The 18,517-nt window shown below is 40.1% G+C and overlaps 1 protein-coding gene across 1 annotated transcript in view; it reads right to left on the bottom strand.

The window, feature by feature from the left end:
* The window catches only part of nf2a (NF2, moesin-ezrin-radixin like (MERLIN) tumor suppressor a), a 48,990-nt gene extending 31,623 nt beyond the window's left edge, over positions 1–17,367 (bottom strand). Inside the window, exons 1-4 of the mRNA XM_063017629.1 lie at positions 17,240–17,367; positions 15,598–15,816; positions 5,591–5,716; positions 4,246–4,365 (exon numbers count right to left, since the gene is read on the bottom strand). Coding sequence (XP_062873699.1) covers positions 4,246–4,365; positions 5,591–5,716; positions 15,598–15,711 — 360 coding nt within the window. The 5' untranslated portion in view covers positions 15,712–15,816; positions 17,240–17,367. The remainder of the gene's footprint in view (positions 1–4,245; positions 4,366–5,590; positions 5,717–15,597; positions 15,817–17,239) is intronic.
* Between the last annotated feature and the right edge of the window lie 1,150 nt (positions 17,368–18,517).

Here is an 18,517-nt window from a genome sequence, read left to right on the forward strand (position 1 = left end):
TAAATGGCATTCCGACTTTTATTCACAAATGGCTGAGTGAGTTTCTGTCTGCTAACAGAAGCGAGGGGTAGAAGGAGAAAAACCTCAGCAGAAATCATTAGCATCACCTCAGAGATCATTACCTTCCTGAACCTGACAGGTCAAGACACGAGCTTGAACCTAAATCTGCTGATGAGCCACTTCACTTTTTTCTGGCTGCTCAGATATTCAGGGGTCACCACAGCAGATCTGGTCCACATACCAAACTTGGTAAAATTTTACGCCGGGTGCTCTTCCTAATGCAACCCTTTTATTAACTCTTTTATAGGCTTGGGACCGGCACTGAGCGCACACCGACGGGTGCACTAACCAGTGGCAAGGCTGTTTGGTCACCATCCTCAGACAATCATGAGCCAATCATGTCTGTGCAGACGCCAGACCGGCCAATAGCACCGCTGAGATTCAAACCACCAGATCCCTGCTATGCTATCTGAGTTCCTTAACGCTAACTAGTTATCATCTAATAAATACTGATGTGTTTAAACTATTAAAACAACATTTTTAAAGTACTAACTAGTTTAATATTTCTTAAATTTTAAGATCCCGCCAGCAGGTGTGATTTATATATATTATTATATTGTATATTGTATTATATATACAGACAGGGACAGTTGTAGTCTAGTGGGTAGACCTATCAACTGAAAGGTTGAGAGTTCGAATCCCAGCTCTGCCACGCAGCCACTGCTGGGCCCTTGAGCAAGGCCCTTAACCCTCTCTGCTCCAGGGGCGCCGTACAATCTCTGATCCCAGCCTCCAAACAAGCTGGGATATGCAAAGAAAAGAGATTCGTTGTACCGCACACATGTATATGTATGTATGACCAATAAAGGCACTCAATTCTATCTACATTTCCTCACCTCAAATCTTTTACCTCAAAATCATCGTTTCATTTTTCATCCTCAGTGTTGAGGTCATCTGAAGGTTATTCACAATGACAATCAAATAAACACAAATAAATAAAACAAGAGCTTCTCTGGTGCTGCTATTTTCCCACACGCCTGTACAGATTATCTAAGTGAACTCATCTCAGTATTGAGTCTTATACAGAAAGCACTGGGGCTTAAATGCAGTCCAAGCACAGAAAGGTAATTGATAATTGACTAACAGTGTCTGATCGATGAGCCGACCCAGGATTAGCATATCCTTCTTGTCTGGGGAAAAAAGAATGAAAGGCTTTAATATGAATAAGATCAATTCCTCATGTTCACCCGGCTTCCTTTTGTATTTACATTTTAATAATGCAAGAGGGCGGCACGGCGGCTGGGTGCGTAGCAATGTCGCCTCACGGCAAGGAGATCCTGGGTTTGATTCCCAGGTAAAGCGGTCCAGGTTCTTTCTGTGCGGAGTCTGCACGATCTCCCCGTGTTTGTGTGGGTTTCCTCCGGGAGCTCCGGTTACCTCCTACAGTCCAAAGACGTGCACGTGAGGTGAATTGGAGATACAAAATTGTCCATGACTGCGTTTGATGTTAAACTTGTGAACTGATGAACCTTGTAACTACCGTTTCTGTCATGAAAACGACCAGAGTGTGTAAAACATGATGTTAAAGTCCTAATAAATAAATAAAAAATGAATAAATAACAATAATAATCCTGAGATTATTAAAAAAACAGATTCAAATAAACAGTCTGGAACCATTAGAGAAAATTGTGTGTATATATACACGAGGGTATACATACTGTATATACGAGGGTTCTTCAAAAAGTTTCTGCACTTTTTAAACTCTATTTATTAAGAATTTCAAAAACAAACTACATCACTTTTGTACATCGTCACCTTCTGATGTATTTTTTCCCAGCATCATATCAACTTTGTGATACCATCAGCAGAAACTGTTTTTGGTTGAGCTCATAGCTCTTGAAAATCTTCTTCCCCTTAAAGCTTCTCTGAGCATCCAAAAAGGTGGAAATCACAAGGAGCTAAATCCAGACTATAAGCGTCTCTCGGTATCTCAGACACGACCGATTACTCCTTCCATCCTCACCGCTTATAACCACAACATAAAAGTGCAGAAACTTTTTGAAGATCCCTCGTACATACAGCGCACTGTAATCTAAATAGAAAAGTCTGTGCTGCTTGTCAGAAGCAAATGATGTTGATGTATTTCATTAAGAGAACCTGCCGTTTATATAAATCAGTGAGTAATGTGATTTCTCAGACAGGTGGTGTTTACATACCAGTGTAGACGTGCTACCATCCATACTGAGAATGTTCATGATAAACCAATTACCAACAACGTATTTTAATATTACTAACAGGCCAGAAAAAGTCATTATTTTTAACAGGTAAAATCACGGGCATTAATATTCAGTTGCTCACCTTTATGAGCACAACAGTCTTCACTCTTCTGGGAAACTACATTTTGTATTGTGTGTGTATTGTGCTAATTTGAAGCCATTTAGTCAACAGACCTTCAGTGAGGTCAGGTGTTCCAATTTAATCCAAAGGTGTGTGTTTATGATCCGATACACACCTGTTAGCAGTGTGTGTGTGTGCGGCTGAAACACCCACACGCAGGAATGACTCAGCTAGGCCTCCACATACACAAGAACTGTGTGAAGCTGTTCAGAAGGTGGCATGACGTTTAGATCTAAGCAGAGGTGCAGACGAGTGACCCTTACCGAACGGCGACCGACAACATCCATTAAGGCCAGGAAAGAGGATCTGAGTGATCGTGTTCTCTCAACCAAACAGGATGTGAGGACACAAATAAAAGAGTTCACAGAGATACAGTCGGCTGTGTGTTTCAACAGCAAGACTACAGAGAATACGTTTCAGATCCATTATAGCAAACAAAGTGCAACCAAAGATGAAACTGGTATAAATAAAACTGATATTCTGTCTTCTAATTCCACAAAACAAAAACACATCGATACAAGTTTCCTTTAGCAGTCTCAAAGACTGTTGTAGTCTAGCGTTTAGGGTACTGGAATTGTAATCAAAAGGTTGCTGGTTCAAGCCCCACCACTGCCAGGTTGACACTGTTGGGCCCTTGAGCAAGGCCCTTAACCCTCAATTGCTTAGATAATATACTCTCACAGTACTGTAAGACGCCTTGGATAAATGCTGTAAATGGAAACGTCTATGACGAGACTTTTTTGTAGTTAATTTTGTCCTATTGCTTTTAGCAAACTCTTAACCTAGCCAGTCTGGACATCAGCCAGGCCACACCAGCACGTTTACCTTAATTTAGGTCCAGTCTTGGGTCATTTTACATTCAGTTTGGGTTTTTTGTCTTGTTGAAACTTCTGTGTTTGATTTATTTGGCGTAGCACAACTATGCAGAAAAGCAGCTCCATATCATGATGCTCACACATCCATACATTGCTGCAGATGTGGTGCTCTAGGACAGGGTTTAATAATTTCATTATAATAATAATAATTAAATCAACGAACACTTTATGTTACATCTTGTAAACCATAGTGGGAGCAGATTGCCACCATTTTTATTAATTAATTCTTTTTTCGTTTTGTGTTTTGTTTTGATGCCTCGTTTGTGTTTCCTGGGTCGCTGTAAAAATCATGGACGAAAAACCCGGCAGTAAGAGTCAAACACACAACCTCCAATCATGACAAACTTAAATTTCACTGAAGTGTTCCTTTTTTCTGTCTTCTAAACTTCTAAACGACTGCAGGTCATTGCTTATAATTCACAGTGTAACTGTCGGTCCTGCTGCTTTCGGGTCATCCTACAACACTATTCAAGTGGCTGCTCGCTTCACTTTTACCTAATTATTAGATTTATCATTAGTGATCACCCTGGAGTTCTAAGTGCGAGTTTATAACCCTTTTGTTTCTTCCCCACTTTGGATTTCTTTTTGTGTTTCTCCAGTCTCTTCGAAGGCATGGGTTTGAATCCCACCGGTGCCAAATCAAGGGTCTCAGATGGGGCTTGATGTTTATTTAGGGACAGTGGTAGCCTAGTGTGTAGAGCTTTAGGCTATCAATTTGAAGGTTGAGAATTCAAACTCTGTTGGGCCCTTGAGAAAGGCCCTTAACCCTTTCGGCTCCAGGGGCGCCGTACAATGGCTGACCCTGCGCTCTGACCCCAGCCTCCAAACAAGCTGTGCACCTATATATGTTTATATGACAAATAAAAGCATTCTATTCTATCTGTTCTGTTGGCTTTTAACAAAATAAGAAAAACTGCATAGTGGAATCATTTCTTTTCAGTTAGTGGTTGTACTGATGCATGCTGCCCCTCACCTGCAGGAAAAACAGATGCTGGGTGATGTCCTGCACCAGCTCTTCTGCGTTCTCAGGGTAAAACTTTGCCAGAAAGTTCAGAACTATGGGCTCCTGTTTGGGCATGTCATGGTCCAAAACCTACAAACAAACATGCACATAAACAAACCTTTAAATCACACCATCATAATAAATGCATGGAAACAAACAAGTCATTATCTTTATTAAACGTTTAGTGAGCACTGAAATGGGGCGCTTGGGTGGCGTGGCGGTCTGAAGTGCTAAGATTTTTAGAGAAGCACCAGATTCTCAGAGAACTGGATGCTGTTACGATGGCGACTGGTCAACACAATATTTCTGTCCAAAGTTTTCGAACGAGATGTCCTTGTACAGTGGGAGCTCAGTGGGAAGACCTCTGTGCTATCAATTGAAAGGTTGTGGGTTTGAATCCTAGCTATGTTGAGCAGAAGGCCCTGAGCAAAGCTCTTAACCCTCATGGGTCATCTGGCTCCAGCCTCCAAACAAGCTGAGATACGCGGACAATCATTTCACTCGTACCTTGTAACTCCACGTCCCCTAAACTTCCCTAAAATCTTTGAAACCAGACGCCCTTCGTCGAGAAGTTTGTGCCCTTAAATTTGATGTTTCCCTTAAACTCGATGGCGTGCGATACAAACAGCCATTGTTTCCAATAGAGTGTGGCGGTGCTGCTTAGCTTTGTGTGAGGCTTTATTGTATTTTTTATTGATTTTTGGTGTTTTTTATATCATATTTCTGTTATTTTCAGTGTATTACTGTCAAACAACCCCACTAGTTTACATTAGCCTCAAATATATGCAGTTCCACGAGATCATGGAACGCATTAACAGGTTCCCAAACATCCCTGTGGGAATAAATACCTTGAAACTCAACGTCTTTTAAACTTGCCGCCACTCTCAGAACCTCTCAGGTACCGCTGTATCTGTATACATGATGAACACCAGCATTCTATTCTATTCTATGTAGCTTACCGTCAGATGTCTATATACAAAAGATCTATAGAAATGAGTAGTTAATGCACGTTCTGCATGCTCGCTGAGCAGTTTCATTATCTCACAGGAGGTGTTTTTGGTCTAGATCATCTTACTCAAAGCGAGATTTCTCCTCATGTCCCTAATAAACCCGAGAGGAGAAGAAATGCCTTCGGGAAGGGAGTTTTAAAGGGATTATTGAAGGGATTCCACACCTCTTTTAATCAGATACAATTTTAATCTGATTGATCTTTCCAATGAGGTGTGAACAGGAATGTCCTACGTCCTGCTGCGGGTCGCCGCCAGCCATCAGGAGATATTTACGTGTCTGTTTTCAGTCTGATGCCTGACTTTACCCTCTTATCCATTTTGACCCAGGCAACAGCGTCTTTCACGTCGTACTGAAGGCCGAAGAACCAGGTCTCCCTGAGTCCCAGCGTCCTGCACACCAGCTCGAACAGGTCCTTCCCTTTCCACTTCACCTGCACAGAAAAAATGAATACAAATAAAAGACATCATGAGCAGCCCAAATTATTGTTGAGCATTATATTCTTAAACCACAAGCATTAACAATAGTACCCCCCCCCCCCCCCCCCCTTCACGGCTATAAAAGCCTCCACATTTGAGAGATTCCAGTTCATCCTGAGCGTGTTCTGTGGGTTGAGGTTATTTGTTTTATTTTATTAGGATTTTAACGTCATGTTCTGTGCCTCCAATTCACCTCACATGTTTTTGGACTGTTGGAGGAAACCGGAGCTCCCGGAGGAAACCCACAGACACGGAGAGAACATGCAAACTCCACACAGAAAGGACCCGGACCGCTCCACCTGGGAATGAAACCCAGGACCTTCTTGCTGTGAGGTGGCAGTGCTACCCACCGAGCCACCGTGCCGCCCTGTGGGTTGAGGTAGAGGCTCTAAAGCTTTGTATTATTCCTCAAGTTCATCACAGTGTTTGCAGAAACTCTGCCCGTTCAGCACTCTTTTTAATTGTGATTAGATTAATCCAACAGCACAGCTTTCTGGTTTCAACGTGATCATTCAGGAACCAAAATGACCCACCTGCATTTGCAAACAAGGTGTATGTTCATGTAAACAAGACACAAAAGGGCCTCAGGGCTGGAGATGCATATGAGCTGCTCACTCCTCAGTGCAACGTACATCTGCATTAAGTATTCATAAAGCTTTAGAAGAGCTAAACTGGGGATCAGCAATTGGCAACAAAACATCTTCAGCATTATTCAACAACAAACCCCAGATGGTTTTTCCTCCTCAGTCATAGTTTTTACACAATCTTCTGCGTGCTGAAAATGCAAGACACATTAACCGTGCAATGCAAATGTTTAGTTTTGAAAATGATGCTACACACGAACAAACAGACAGGACAGGGAGATGGACCTGGAGGTGGAGATAAAGATCCTGAGATTCCTGCTGGAACTGACGAGGATGGGCAAGATTAAGAACGAGTTCATTCGAGGGACGGAATGTTTTGGATGGAGACAGAGATAGGGAGGTCAGATTGAGACGGTCTGAGCGCGTGCAGAAGAGTGATGAGAGTTATATGGGGAGAAGGTGCTGAGGAGGAGAGGAGGATGGATGAGGTGAGGGAGGACGTGCAGGTGGTTGGTATGACGGAGGAGGATGTTCAGGACAAGCGGGATGGAGACGAATGGTCCGCTGTGGAGACCCCGAACAGGAGCAGCCGAAAGAAACAGTTGTTAAACCGTTCTAGAAATAATAGATAATATATAATGCTGATCATACCAAACTGTGAATAACAGACATGTACACTATATGGACAAAAGTATTGGGACAGCAATTCTAATGATTGAATTTATGCGTTTCAGCCACAACAATAAATCAATCAACGTCACAATAAGTTTAGGGAAGGTCCTTTCCTGGTCCAGCATGACTGTGGCTCTATAAAGACATGAAGAAAATCTCGGTTTAAATAAACTCCACTGAGTCCCAACCTCAGCTCCACTGAACAGCTCTGGAATTAACTGGAACATTAACTGAGGTTTTCCTGACCAACACCAGTGACCAGCCATACAAAGCCTTTTTTGACTGATTGGTGAATAGAGAGTGGCTGTTCTTATAGCTGAAACGTCCACACACAAGTCGCTCTGTTTTAATACCATTTGTTTTTGAAATAGGACCTCCAACAAGCTCATGGTCAGGTGTCCTAATACTATTAGCCATATAGATCGTACGTTTTGAAACAATAGCTATATAAAATCCTTAATATTCCATATTTCTGCAGATAGTTCCTTCCTATGGAAGCCATTCAGATTGGCGGGTCCCTCACATTCACTGTCGGACCTGTTGCGACAGATTTAAAAAACAGCCGCACGCATAGTTTTCTACCCATGCGCTGCCACATGACCCCACTGCTGTGCCCTCATTACTGCCTACCTGTAGCTGGCTGCAATCAAGTCAAAACCACGCTGGTAAAAATACATGCTAGAACCAGAGCTGGGATCTCGAATACATCGAGTGTTGAGTATCGAGTCTCAGCTCTGCCTGCCTGGGCTGAGCAGCCACGTAAACAACAATAGGCCTGTTGTTCAGATAGGGTTGGGATATTAAAAGACGAATAGGGACTCTCTCATAACTAATGCAATTACAACCTCTGCTGGCTGATTGATGGCGCCTGCACAGAGACGGGAAGAGTGTGTGGATCAGGGTGTGTGTCTCTGTACACAGTGCTGATCAAAGTGTAGGTGACAAGATGCATACGGCATGCTGCCAACGTGTCGGAGGGGGCGTGGGTTAGCTTCGTTCTCCTCAATCAGAGCAGGGATCGGCATTGGTGGAGAGGAAGCATGACGCAATCGGGCAATTGGACGCGCTAAAAAAGAGAAAAAGGGAGAAAATGCATAAAGAACCAGACCTGATCAAGCCTGAAGCAATGATCAAACAACCTTCTGAACCTCACAGCATTTCAGCCACAGGTCTGGCTCTTCTTAATTCAGCCCTCAGGGCGAGCATCAAGGCTTCCATCATGTGGTGGAACGAACATTTTTAAACAGTCGATTTGTGTTCTGAGGCCGCCGTCCACATCTACTACAGTAAGGAAATGTTTCCTCAGGGTAAAATGATGCACTTCAGTAAAATACTAAAAGAAAGAAAAGAAAGAAAAAAGCCCTTGGAAGCTCAGACATCTTGGATGACCGGCTACATCTGTGGTAATGAATAAATTGTGTCAGTTTCATCTCAGGTCAGATTATTACTTTAAGCTCAAATACAGCTGACCGGGGTTCGAACGAATTCTTCAGAGTGCCAGGAGGAGCATTTCAAACAGTTAAGCTGAGAAAACATTCTGTGAGGCATGAAATTGATACAGATCATAACCCAGTTCCAGCGCAGAATATAACTAAAGCAATCTGGAGGTTCTCGGCTGAATAACGGCGAGTCTGGACGGCACTTCTTAAGGGAATGCTCCTCTGCCCTAAAGAAAGCTAAACGATTCCACTCGTCATTTATTTTATTACACTTTATACATTACGAGGTACCTGCTTAGAGGTAAGTTGTCTGAATAATGAGAACTTAATATGTTATTACCCATAATCAAATCAACTATGCTTATCATGAATGAGATGAATTAAATAAACTAGAACTTCACTGTTCAGCTCTATTAGTAATACAATATGTGGCCAAAATAACGTGCACATGAGCTTGTTGGGCATCCTAGTCCACTTTTTCAGCTATAACAGCCACTATTTATTCCAGAAAGCTTTTCACGAGTTACTTACTGGACCTATTATTTGTTATTTATTATCATTGGTTATCATTTTGCACCTGCACTTTATATACAACTTTCTACCTCACACATATCTGCATAATTATATACGCATTAACACTCTATTTATAGTTACTAAAATTTACATGTTATTTAGTAAAAAATAAAAATAACAATTAAATAGTACCTAGTTCTCCCATTTCTATGCTTATAATAATAAAAAGACTTATTATTATTATTATTATTATTATTATTATTATTATACATACCTAGTATTCCGTTACTATGTTTATTATAATTATTATTATTATTATTATTATACATACCTAAAATTCCATTACTATGTTTATTATAATTATTATTATTATTATTATTACTATACATACCGAGTATTCCCATTTATGTGCTTATATTTATTATTATTATTATCAGTAGTAGTAGTAGTAGTATTATTATTATACATACCTAGTATTCCCATTCCTAAGCCTACATTTATTATTATTATTATTATTATTATTATTATTATTATACATACCTAGTATTCCCATTCCTAAGCCTACATGTATTATTATTATTATTATGATTATTATTATTATGATTATTATTATTATTATTATTATACATACCTAGTATTCCCATTCCTAAGCCTACATTTTTTATTATTATTATTATTATTATTATGATTATTATTATTATACATACCTAGTATTCCCATTCCTAAGCCTACATTTTTTATTATTATTATTATTATGATTATTATTATTATACATACCTAGTATTCCCATTCCTAAGCCTACATTTATTATTATTATTATTATGATTATTATTATACACACCTAGTAATCCCATTCCTTTGCTAATAATTGTTTATTATATTACATTATTCTTATTCTTATTATTATACACACCTAATATTCCCATTCCTATGCTTATTATTACTATTTTTATTATTATCATCATTATTATGAATATATTACTATGTATATATAGCTATAGTTACATTATCTATCTAATCAAAAACATTCGTGAGGTCAGGCCCTGAGGTTGGACAAAAAGACCTGTGGCTGAACTGTAAAGCGCACGTGCACAGTGGCTGTGTCCCAAACTCCGTTAAAGCCACTGGAGTTCTCTTCACCTTCTAAAACAATTTCTTTAAGGTTGAAAGTCTGTGCAGAGCCACGGTCATGGAGGAACAGAAAAGAGCCTTCTGCAAACTGTTGCCACAAAAAGCACTTCATTTTTATAGTTGTTTATTCGTTCCACCTGTTAGCAATAAATGTTGCTTCAATCACCCAGACTCGATAACTAGAAGGGGCGTCCACATTCTTTCAGCCATTTGGATAAAGCATGTGGACAGGACTGGGACTTGGACAGCTCGGTGTTGTAAACATCATTAAAGCTCCATAAATGCAGAGACAGGAACTCCTCGAGGTGTGTTTTCATCTGCTCTAATGTTCACACATGACAACCTGCCATTTAGAATCCGACCAATCAAGCACGCTGATGATTCTCCTCCGGGCGGCAATTATTCACCGTCGAGGACGAGCCGGTGACGAGGTTTTTCAGACAAACAGACAAACATTAAGTTTTCACACCCCTCAGATCAGATCTGATTAATAAAGATACAGAAATAATGGGATGGTGCACTGAGACACACTGTGTGGTATAAACCTGTTCACACACCTGAGGTTTAATATCAATCAATCACAGACTGCAGACGACCGGGTTGTTTTTCTAACTCTAGTTATTTCAAACCGTCGCCTTTAAGTGAATCGAGTCTCAAAAATAAAATCTGAGCCACAACCTCAACATGAACGTCTGTGTATGAGAACGTTTCATTTAAAAAAGACTGCTTTATTATAATAGACATGTTTCAGCCACTACAAACGTTAACAGCTGTAATAAATCAATAAACCAATAAATAAAAGGTCATTTTTTGGCAAGACCCTTTCCTGTTCCAGCATGAACAAAAGCTTGGTTTGAAGGAACAGTCCTGACTGTTTGTTCAGTCCCAATGAACAGCTCTGGAATGAACTCGGAGCCCAGCCAAACAAAGGCACTTTTGTCCATGGGCACAAATTCCCACAGACATGCTTCAAAGTTTCGATAACAGTTAACTTAACAGAAAAGATCACAGATATCACTACGTCTAACAAGCTCATGGTCAGGTGTATGTATATACATATCAGATCAGGCATAACATTATGATCACCTTTCTAATTCTAATATTGTGTTGGTCCCCCTTTTGCTGCCAAAACAGCCCTGACCCGTCGAGGCATGGACTCCACTAGACCCCTGAAGGTGTGCTGTGATATCTGGCACCAAGATGTCAGCAGCTGATCCTTTCACTCCTGTAAGTTGTGACGTGGGGCCTCCATGGATCGGACTTGTTTGTCCAGTACGTCCCACAGATGCTCTACTGGACTGAGATTTGGGGAATTCTGAGGCCAAGTCAACACCTCAAAGTGCTTGTTGTGCTCCTCAAACCGTTCCTGAAGCATTTTAGCTCTGTGTCAGGGCGCATCATCCTGCTGAAAGAGGCCACAGCCATCAGGGAGTAATGTTTCCATGAGAGGGTGAACATGGTCTGCAACAATGCTTAGGTAGGTGCTACGTGTCAAAGTAACATCCACATGGATGGCAGGACCCAAGGTTTTCCAGTAGAACACTAGCTGCCTCCACCGGCTTGCCTTCTTCCCATAATGCATCCTGGTGCCGTGTGTTCCCCAGGTAAGCGACGCACACGCACCCGGCCATCCACGTGATGTAAAAGAAAACGTGATTCATCAGACCAGGCCACCTATATACATATATAAAAACACATCCACAACATTTACTTCCCACCTTACAATCTAATTGGTGGAGAAAGGTTCTAACCGTGCTGATATTTATCACACCATCGCGGCTTTTAACACCAGACCTGCATCACTCCACTGACGTGTTGCCAAGTAACCGGTGATGCGTTGCTAAGTAACAACAAGCTTTACGCCATCAAACCTCGTTTGTATTTGTGCTTCTACAAAATGAGAAATTGATCAAACGGAGGAGTTTAAGATAACATTCGACCTGAGGCCTGTTTGTTTAGAATCTGTAGAAAGGGTGAGACTGCTGACACACACTGCTGGAGCCTATCCCAGCTTTTCAATGGGCGCAAGGCACACAGTAAAACCCTGGACAGGGCACCAGTCCATCGCTGGGTGGACACACACACATACACATAGCCATTCACCTATAGGGCAATTCAGTGTCTCCAATTAACCTGACTGCATGTTTTTGGACTGTGGGAGGAAACCGGAGCACCCGGAGGAAACCCATGCAGACACGGAGAGAACATGCAAACTCCACACAGAAACGACCCGGACCGCCCCGCCTGTGGATCGAACCCAGGACATGCACTCATGCACGAAAAAAGCGAGTCAAAAAATAATTCATCTTTCCCAGACAGCAACACGATGCTCCACACACACTCACCAGCACCGTCACTCAACTCAGGTTCGACCGTGCATCGCTACACTTCCCACAAAGCACCACCTTTACTTTGGGGAAATCAGCGAGCACACCCACTACCCACAATCCCATTGTTTGTTTTCCTGAGGTTTCAGGGCAGAGTTCCACGCTCCATGTGATCGTTTTAATCACGACCCTACAGCAGCAGAGCTCAGGAAATGTTTTCATCATCCCAGAAAATATAAACTTCAGCTTTGCTCCGGGCTGGAAAACAGTGAGAGGTGAGGATTATGGATGAAGGAAAGCAAATTTAATGACTGACGTTATAGTCTCACAGGTGTCAGAACCGGAGGCTAAACACCAAACCCTTATGCAGGGCTCTAGACTAACGTTTTGCACTGGTTGCACTGGTGCACCTAACTTTTTTTCTTAGGTGCACCAGCACAAAAGTTAGGTGCACCCAAATTTTCGACCGCATCGCATTTAACACCGCAGTTTTACAGGTTCACTTTTTTTTTTTTTTTTTTTTTTTTTTTTTTAATCACTGTCCATACAGGCAATATTGACTTGTAAATAACTAACAATCTGGTCAACATGGCCTCGTCTGATGATCTGTTTGCTGCTGCCTGCCGCTGAAAGGCAGTGGGGAGAGGGGACACTTGGGCAGTGCATTTATCGAGGCATGTAATGTGTTTTATAGATGCATTGTGCTTTTTCAGCCTTTCAATTCAAAATGTATTAGAACCAGTCACAAATATACTATTGCCGGCCACTGTCTTCTTTACAGTTAATTATAGTATTACAGACTAATTATAGCACACTTATAAAAATTATAAAAATAATAGAGTAAATGTGTATGTATGTGTGTATATCTATTTATATGTGTGTGTATATTTAAAATTATATGTATATGTTTGTGTGTGTGTTAGAGTGTAATCTTAAATGCAGTGCATTATATTATCGGCTTTACTGAATCTTTTACACAGATTCCCAAAATCGCTTGCTGTGCACTCACTGTGTATTTTGACTACATGTATTGTAATATATTTTGGTCTTTTAGTTATTTTTATATTTTACTTAACGAAAATATTGTCGTGTTTTTACTTTCACTATCGCGGCACTTTACCGCTAGCATTAGCCCCTTGCTACTGTAGAGGGTCGGCTCACCTAGCCGCTGTCCGGTGGGGATGCTGCGGGTCTTTTGCTGTGCGGTGGTGGAGGTGTGGGAATAAAGGCACACGACAGGGTAGAGTCACTTTAACTGTTTAGTCAGGACTTAAGTGAGCGTTACAACACTTTACACCGCCGAGCTCCAGAACCCGAACAAAACTAAACTTACGGCAGAACGTCCGAACGCACGTGTATAAACCTGGTGCTGAATTCTGATTGGCTGAGCTGAATGTCGCTCACATATCACCGCTACAATATTGTCCCGCCCTTCACTATCTCTGATTGGTTTAGACCATGATATTGGCCTAATGTGTGTCTGTTGTTTTTTTCCCTCGGACGCCTGGTCGCACCGGTGCGACCTGAGATTTTTTTTAGTCGCACCATTGAGAAATTAGGTCGCATGTGCGACCAAATTGGTCGCACTCTAGAGCCCTGTTATGGTGCAGCAGGAGTGAAACTGGAAGTACCTTCATTCTGAAGATATGCTGCCACCAAGAGGTTTACTAGAAATCAGCCACAATTTATAGAAAACTTGTCATTTTTATCAACCTGGTCATGGTCACTGTGGGTCCGGTTCCACCAAGAAACACGCCAATCCATCACAGGGCTTTGGCCACCCTTCGCTCAGGGCTTTCAGGTCAATCATGTCTGTGTAGATGCCCAACTTTTTTATAATTCTATGACCAAAAACTCCCTAATAAGCAGCCAAGGGCAATATTACGAGGAGGAAACCTTTAAAGGAACCAAACTAAATTCTGGGACACCCATGGGTGGGTGGGTCCTGTTGAGTCTGGAGCCAAAAAAATGGGTTGTAGAGAAAAATAATAATAATGAAGTCAACAAATTTTAACAGACAAAAACACGTGATAAACTTGTACAAGTACGCCCTCTTGTGGAGGCTTTACGTTACATCTTGTAAACCACAGTGGGACCAGATTGCCTCCATTTAATTAAGTATATCTGGGTTTGTGTTTTGTTTTGATGCATTGTTTGTGTTGTCTGGGTCGCGGTAAAAAAACCATGGACAAAATGTAGGTCACATGGACGAAGAAGTTTAAAAAACCCTGATATAAAGCTTTTTATCCATTTTTCCCAGGCAACACAAACAATGCATCTCTCTCCCCCTAGCTATCTACAATCTGGTCCCACTGTGATTTACAATATGTAACTTAAAGTCCCCACAAAAGGGCATTCATGTACAAGTTTATTTAATTTTTATTATTTTTCTTTGCAACTCATTTTTTCCCATAGGATCATTTGGATAAATTAAAATGAGATTAAATAAACAAGTACTAGAGATGAAATTAAAGTTTATTTTCATGTTTACTGCTGCTCATGTTTCACCGGAATCACTGGGTGCAATGCAGTAACAATCCATCGTGAACAACAACGCCAATTCATCGTCGGGCCTTGGACACTCCCCCCAACAGACATAGTCACGACACAATAAACCGGCCATTTGCAGAGCTGGGGATTCGAACCCTGGATCCCAGCGATCCCACCCGAGCCTGTGTCTGATTTAAAGATGCACTGAGTCATAATGAAAACTAATAATGAACGATAGTTGGACTCATTGCTTCTAAAGGTGCAATCAGAAATTAAAGAGGAATTGTATCTTCCCAGAGTTGATACAGATGATTAATATTTGTTCCTTTACCAAATACTTTACCAAATACTGTCAGATCGGCAGACATAAAGGACGATCACGTTTTCTCACCCATGCAAACGTAAATATTGCACATCAAAACAATACCTGCTGGCTTATATGTAAATACCCGACATTCCAAAAGTGCCTCATCATTCATGCACATGTTATGATGTAAATAAAATGATGACTTGCAAGGACAATCCTATTTCGAGCCAACACACCCTGCTATGTCCTTTACAACACCAGGCTTTCACTAGATATCTGGTTATATAGAACATCCTCAGATCACCTGATCATACTGAATGTTTGATGAGTGTTTAATGGGTGAGGTGTGAAAGCAGATGATGGTTCACTCACCTCACAGCTGAACTCCAGATCAGCATCCATCATCACAATTCTCACATTAAAGGTCCTGGGTTGTTTCCTCCGCAGGGAAATGAGGCCTATCTTTGATGCAAGTACACTCGCCATTTTGGAGGGAATGGTAGTTCTCCACTGGAAACCCAAACTGGTCGTCTATCCAGCTTAGCTAGTCAAGGCACCTGTCGCACCAGAGCGGATTGTTTTAGAAGCGACCTGAAGTAAATCCCAGAAGGTTAATTTACAGAGAATAACAGCTAAAATGCTTCATTTGGGAGCACAGTAAAGCACGGAACATTGGTCCATAATATGAAAGCATGTTTATGACTGTTTGTCTTAAGAATTAAAGTTACCAGTCAAAGTCCTGACGACTTGAACCCAACAAAGATGCAGCGGCGAGTCCTGATATATGAAATATGTTTTTAACACTCAGTTAAAAAGTTACCTTGGTTTGTTAAATGATTTAAAATCTGAGCACATGAGCAATATTATTTCATTATATTCATTTAACACTGACTATGTTGTCATTATCACGTTTTATAATAACAGACCTGAGAAGTAAAACACAGAATGTTGGTTTACAGTAAATAACAGCGAGAATGTTTCATTTGGAAGTCATTATCATTATTACAACTGTTAAACATTTACAAAGACAAGTAAATTATTTTTATGTAAAGAATTAAATAATACACATATTACTTTAATTTTTAATTGTGGAGGTGTAATCAGTTATTTAGATAAGGTTATATAGGAGTTGAAGAACTTTAAACTAAATATTGCAATATGAAATATGTTTTTAACACAGTAAAAAGTTACCTTGGTTTGTTAAATGATTTAAAATCTGAGCACATGAGCAATATTATTTCATTATATTCATTTAACACTGACTATGTTGTCATTATCATGTTTTAGAATAACAGAGCTGAGAAGTAAAACACAGAATGTTGGTTTACAGTAAATAACAGCTAGAATGTTTCATTTGGAAGTCATTATCACATATATACACACATACAAATACACATATAACTTTCATTTTTAATTGTGGAGGTGTAATCAGTTATTTAGATGAGTTATATAGGAGTTGGAGAACTTTGAACTACATCCTGTGATATGAAATGGGTTTTTTTTCCACACAGGTTACCTTGTTTTGTTAAATGATTTAAAATCTGGACACATATGCAATATTATTTAATTGTATTTATATAACATTTAATGCTGACTATGTTGCCATTATCATTCTGCACTAGTCATTCAATCCTGATCATTTCATACTTACAGTTTTGTCCTGTTTAGTTTCCCTGATTATATTATTTACATCCTGTTTATATTATTTATATCCCGATTAGTTTAATCCTATTATTTAATTCTGGTTTCTAAGTGAGCCAAACTTTATCAAAACTAGCAAACTTCTGCAGTTTTAGCTACACAACACAGATTAAACTACTACTAATTCTCCTTTTTAGCCATTCGATTATTGTGTCCTTAAAACATGAGTTTTAATTTACTTTTTATTCCCTTTGAAATCCAAACACCCTGCGGCTAACTGAACTATGCTAAGCTATGCTAAGCTAAGTGCTGTAAGGATGTAAACACTTGTTGCTAGTTGAACAGTTAGCGCTAACAGTTAAACAGTACATACCTCATTTATACTTTTCGTTTCAAATAATCCATGAATAAATTATCCGGAGGTGTTTTCCTTCTCCTCAGATAAATAAAAGAGTGAATTATGTTTTAATTTTCTTTTCACTTTGTTTATATTCTCCCTTCCTCACGAACACGAGCAGGGCGCTGGTGTGAGGGCGTTCATGCGCATCAACATTCCGCGCTGTTGCGCAGTCAGAGCGCAGTTTACTCCACAAGGAATGGTCGTTTCTATTGTAAATGTAAAACTACTTTTTATTTGTATTTACAAAGTATTTAAACATGTAAAAGAAATATTAAAGCTATTTGACCCAAACAAGTGTGTCGAAAGACTGACAAAACAGCATTTTAAGAGCTCAGACCCGGACTGGTTTGTTTACATTCCTCATGCTAGTCACACTGACACTGAACTATTCTAACCCAGTAACCCACCACTAACATTAAACTGGCCGTGTCTGAGGGGAAGAAGGTCAGACAGGGTTTCTCCTCAATGCTTGCACAATAGCAGCACCATCTGTCTGGTTAAGGCACTATCATTCGTATCTGAGGTACACATAAGGCATATAATGACTCTCTGTACAGGGTATGGAGCCATTGAGCCATTTACTTTACTACAGTCTTTATCGCTTACAAAGGAAAACATGGCAGGCTCTTTGCTTAACCCTTTGATGCACAACCTGGGTCAAAAGTGACACAACTGAGTTTTTATTTTCTATTTTCTTTGCAATAAATTAATTTCGTCATTCAAGCTTCCATGAATTCCTCAATTAACTTGTTTTTGATCATCACAAATCCTTATTTCAGTTTTATATTTTTTACTTTTTTTAATAAAAATCATTTTTGTATCACTACCCTTCTAATGCACAACATGGGTCAAAAATGACCCTTATGTATTTACTATGGAATTTGACAGAAACTACTGACATTTCTAAGTGTTTGTAGTCAAAAACATATTTACTGATCTTTTGAAAGACAACCAAAGATTAGGCTCTTGAATCTTGAATATGTCCAATATTATTTGCTTGCTAGCTGTTTACATATTCTAGTATAGATAGCTTTTATTAGCTAAGACAGAAAATACATGAATAACTGACAAATGTGCATATGAAAATATTCTTGAATGGATGTTGTGCATTAGAAGGGGTTTGCTTAGCTTGTGCATCAAAGGGTTAATAGGTCACATTTTTATATACCATGAATGTGGGGGAAATGCTGTCTGCAGTCCATATTGAAACCACTTACCATTCATGCACCCTAAACCTGCAGATACATATTT

This window comes from Trichomycterus rosablanca, chromosome 21 (assembly GCF_030014385.1).
Source record: "Trichomycterus rosablanca isolate fTriRos1 chromosome 21, fTriRos1.hap1, whole genome shotgun sequence".
Lineage (NCBI taxonomy): Eukaryota > Metazoa > Chordata > Actinopteri > Siluriformes > Trichomycteridae > Trichomycterus > Trichomycterus rosablanca.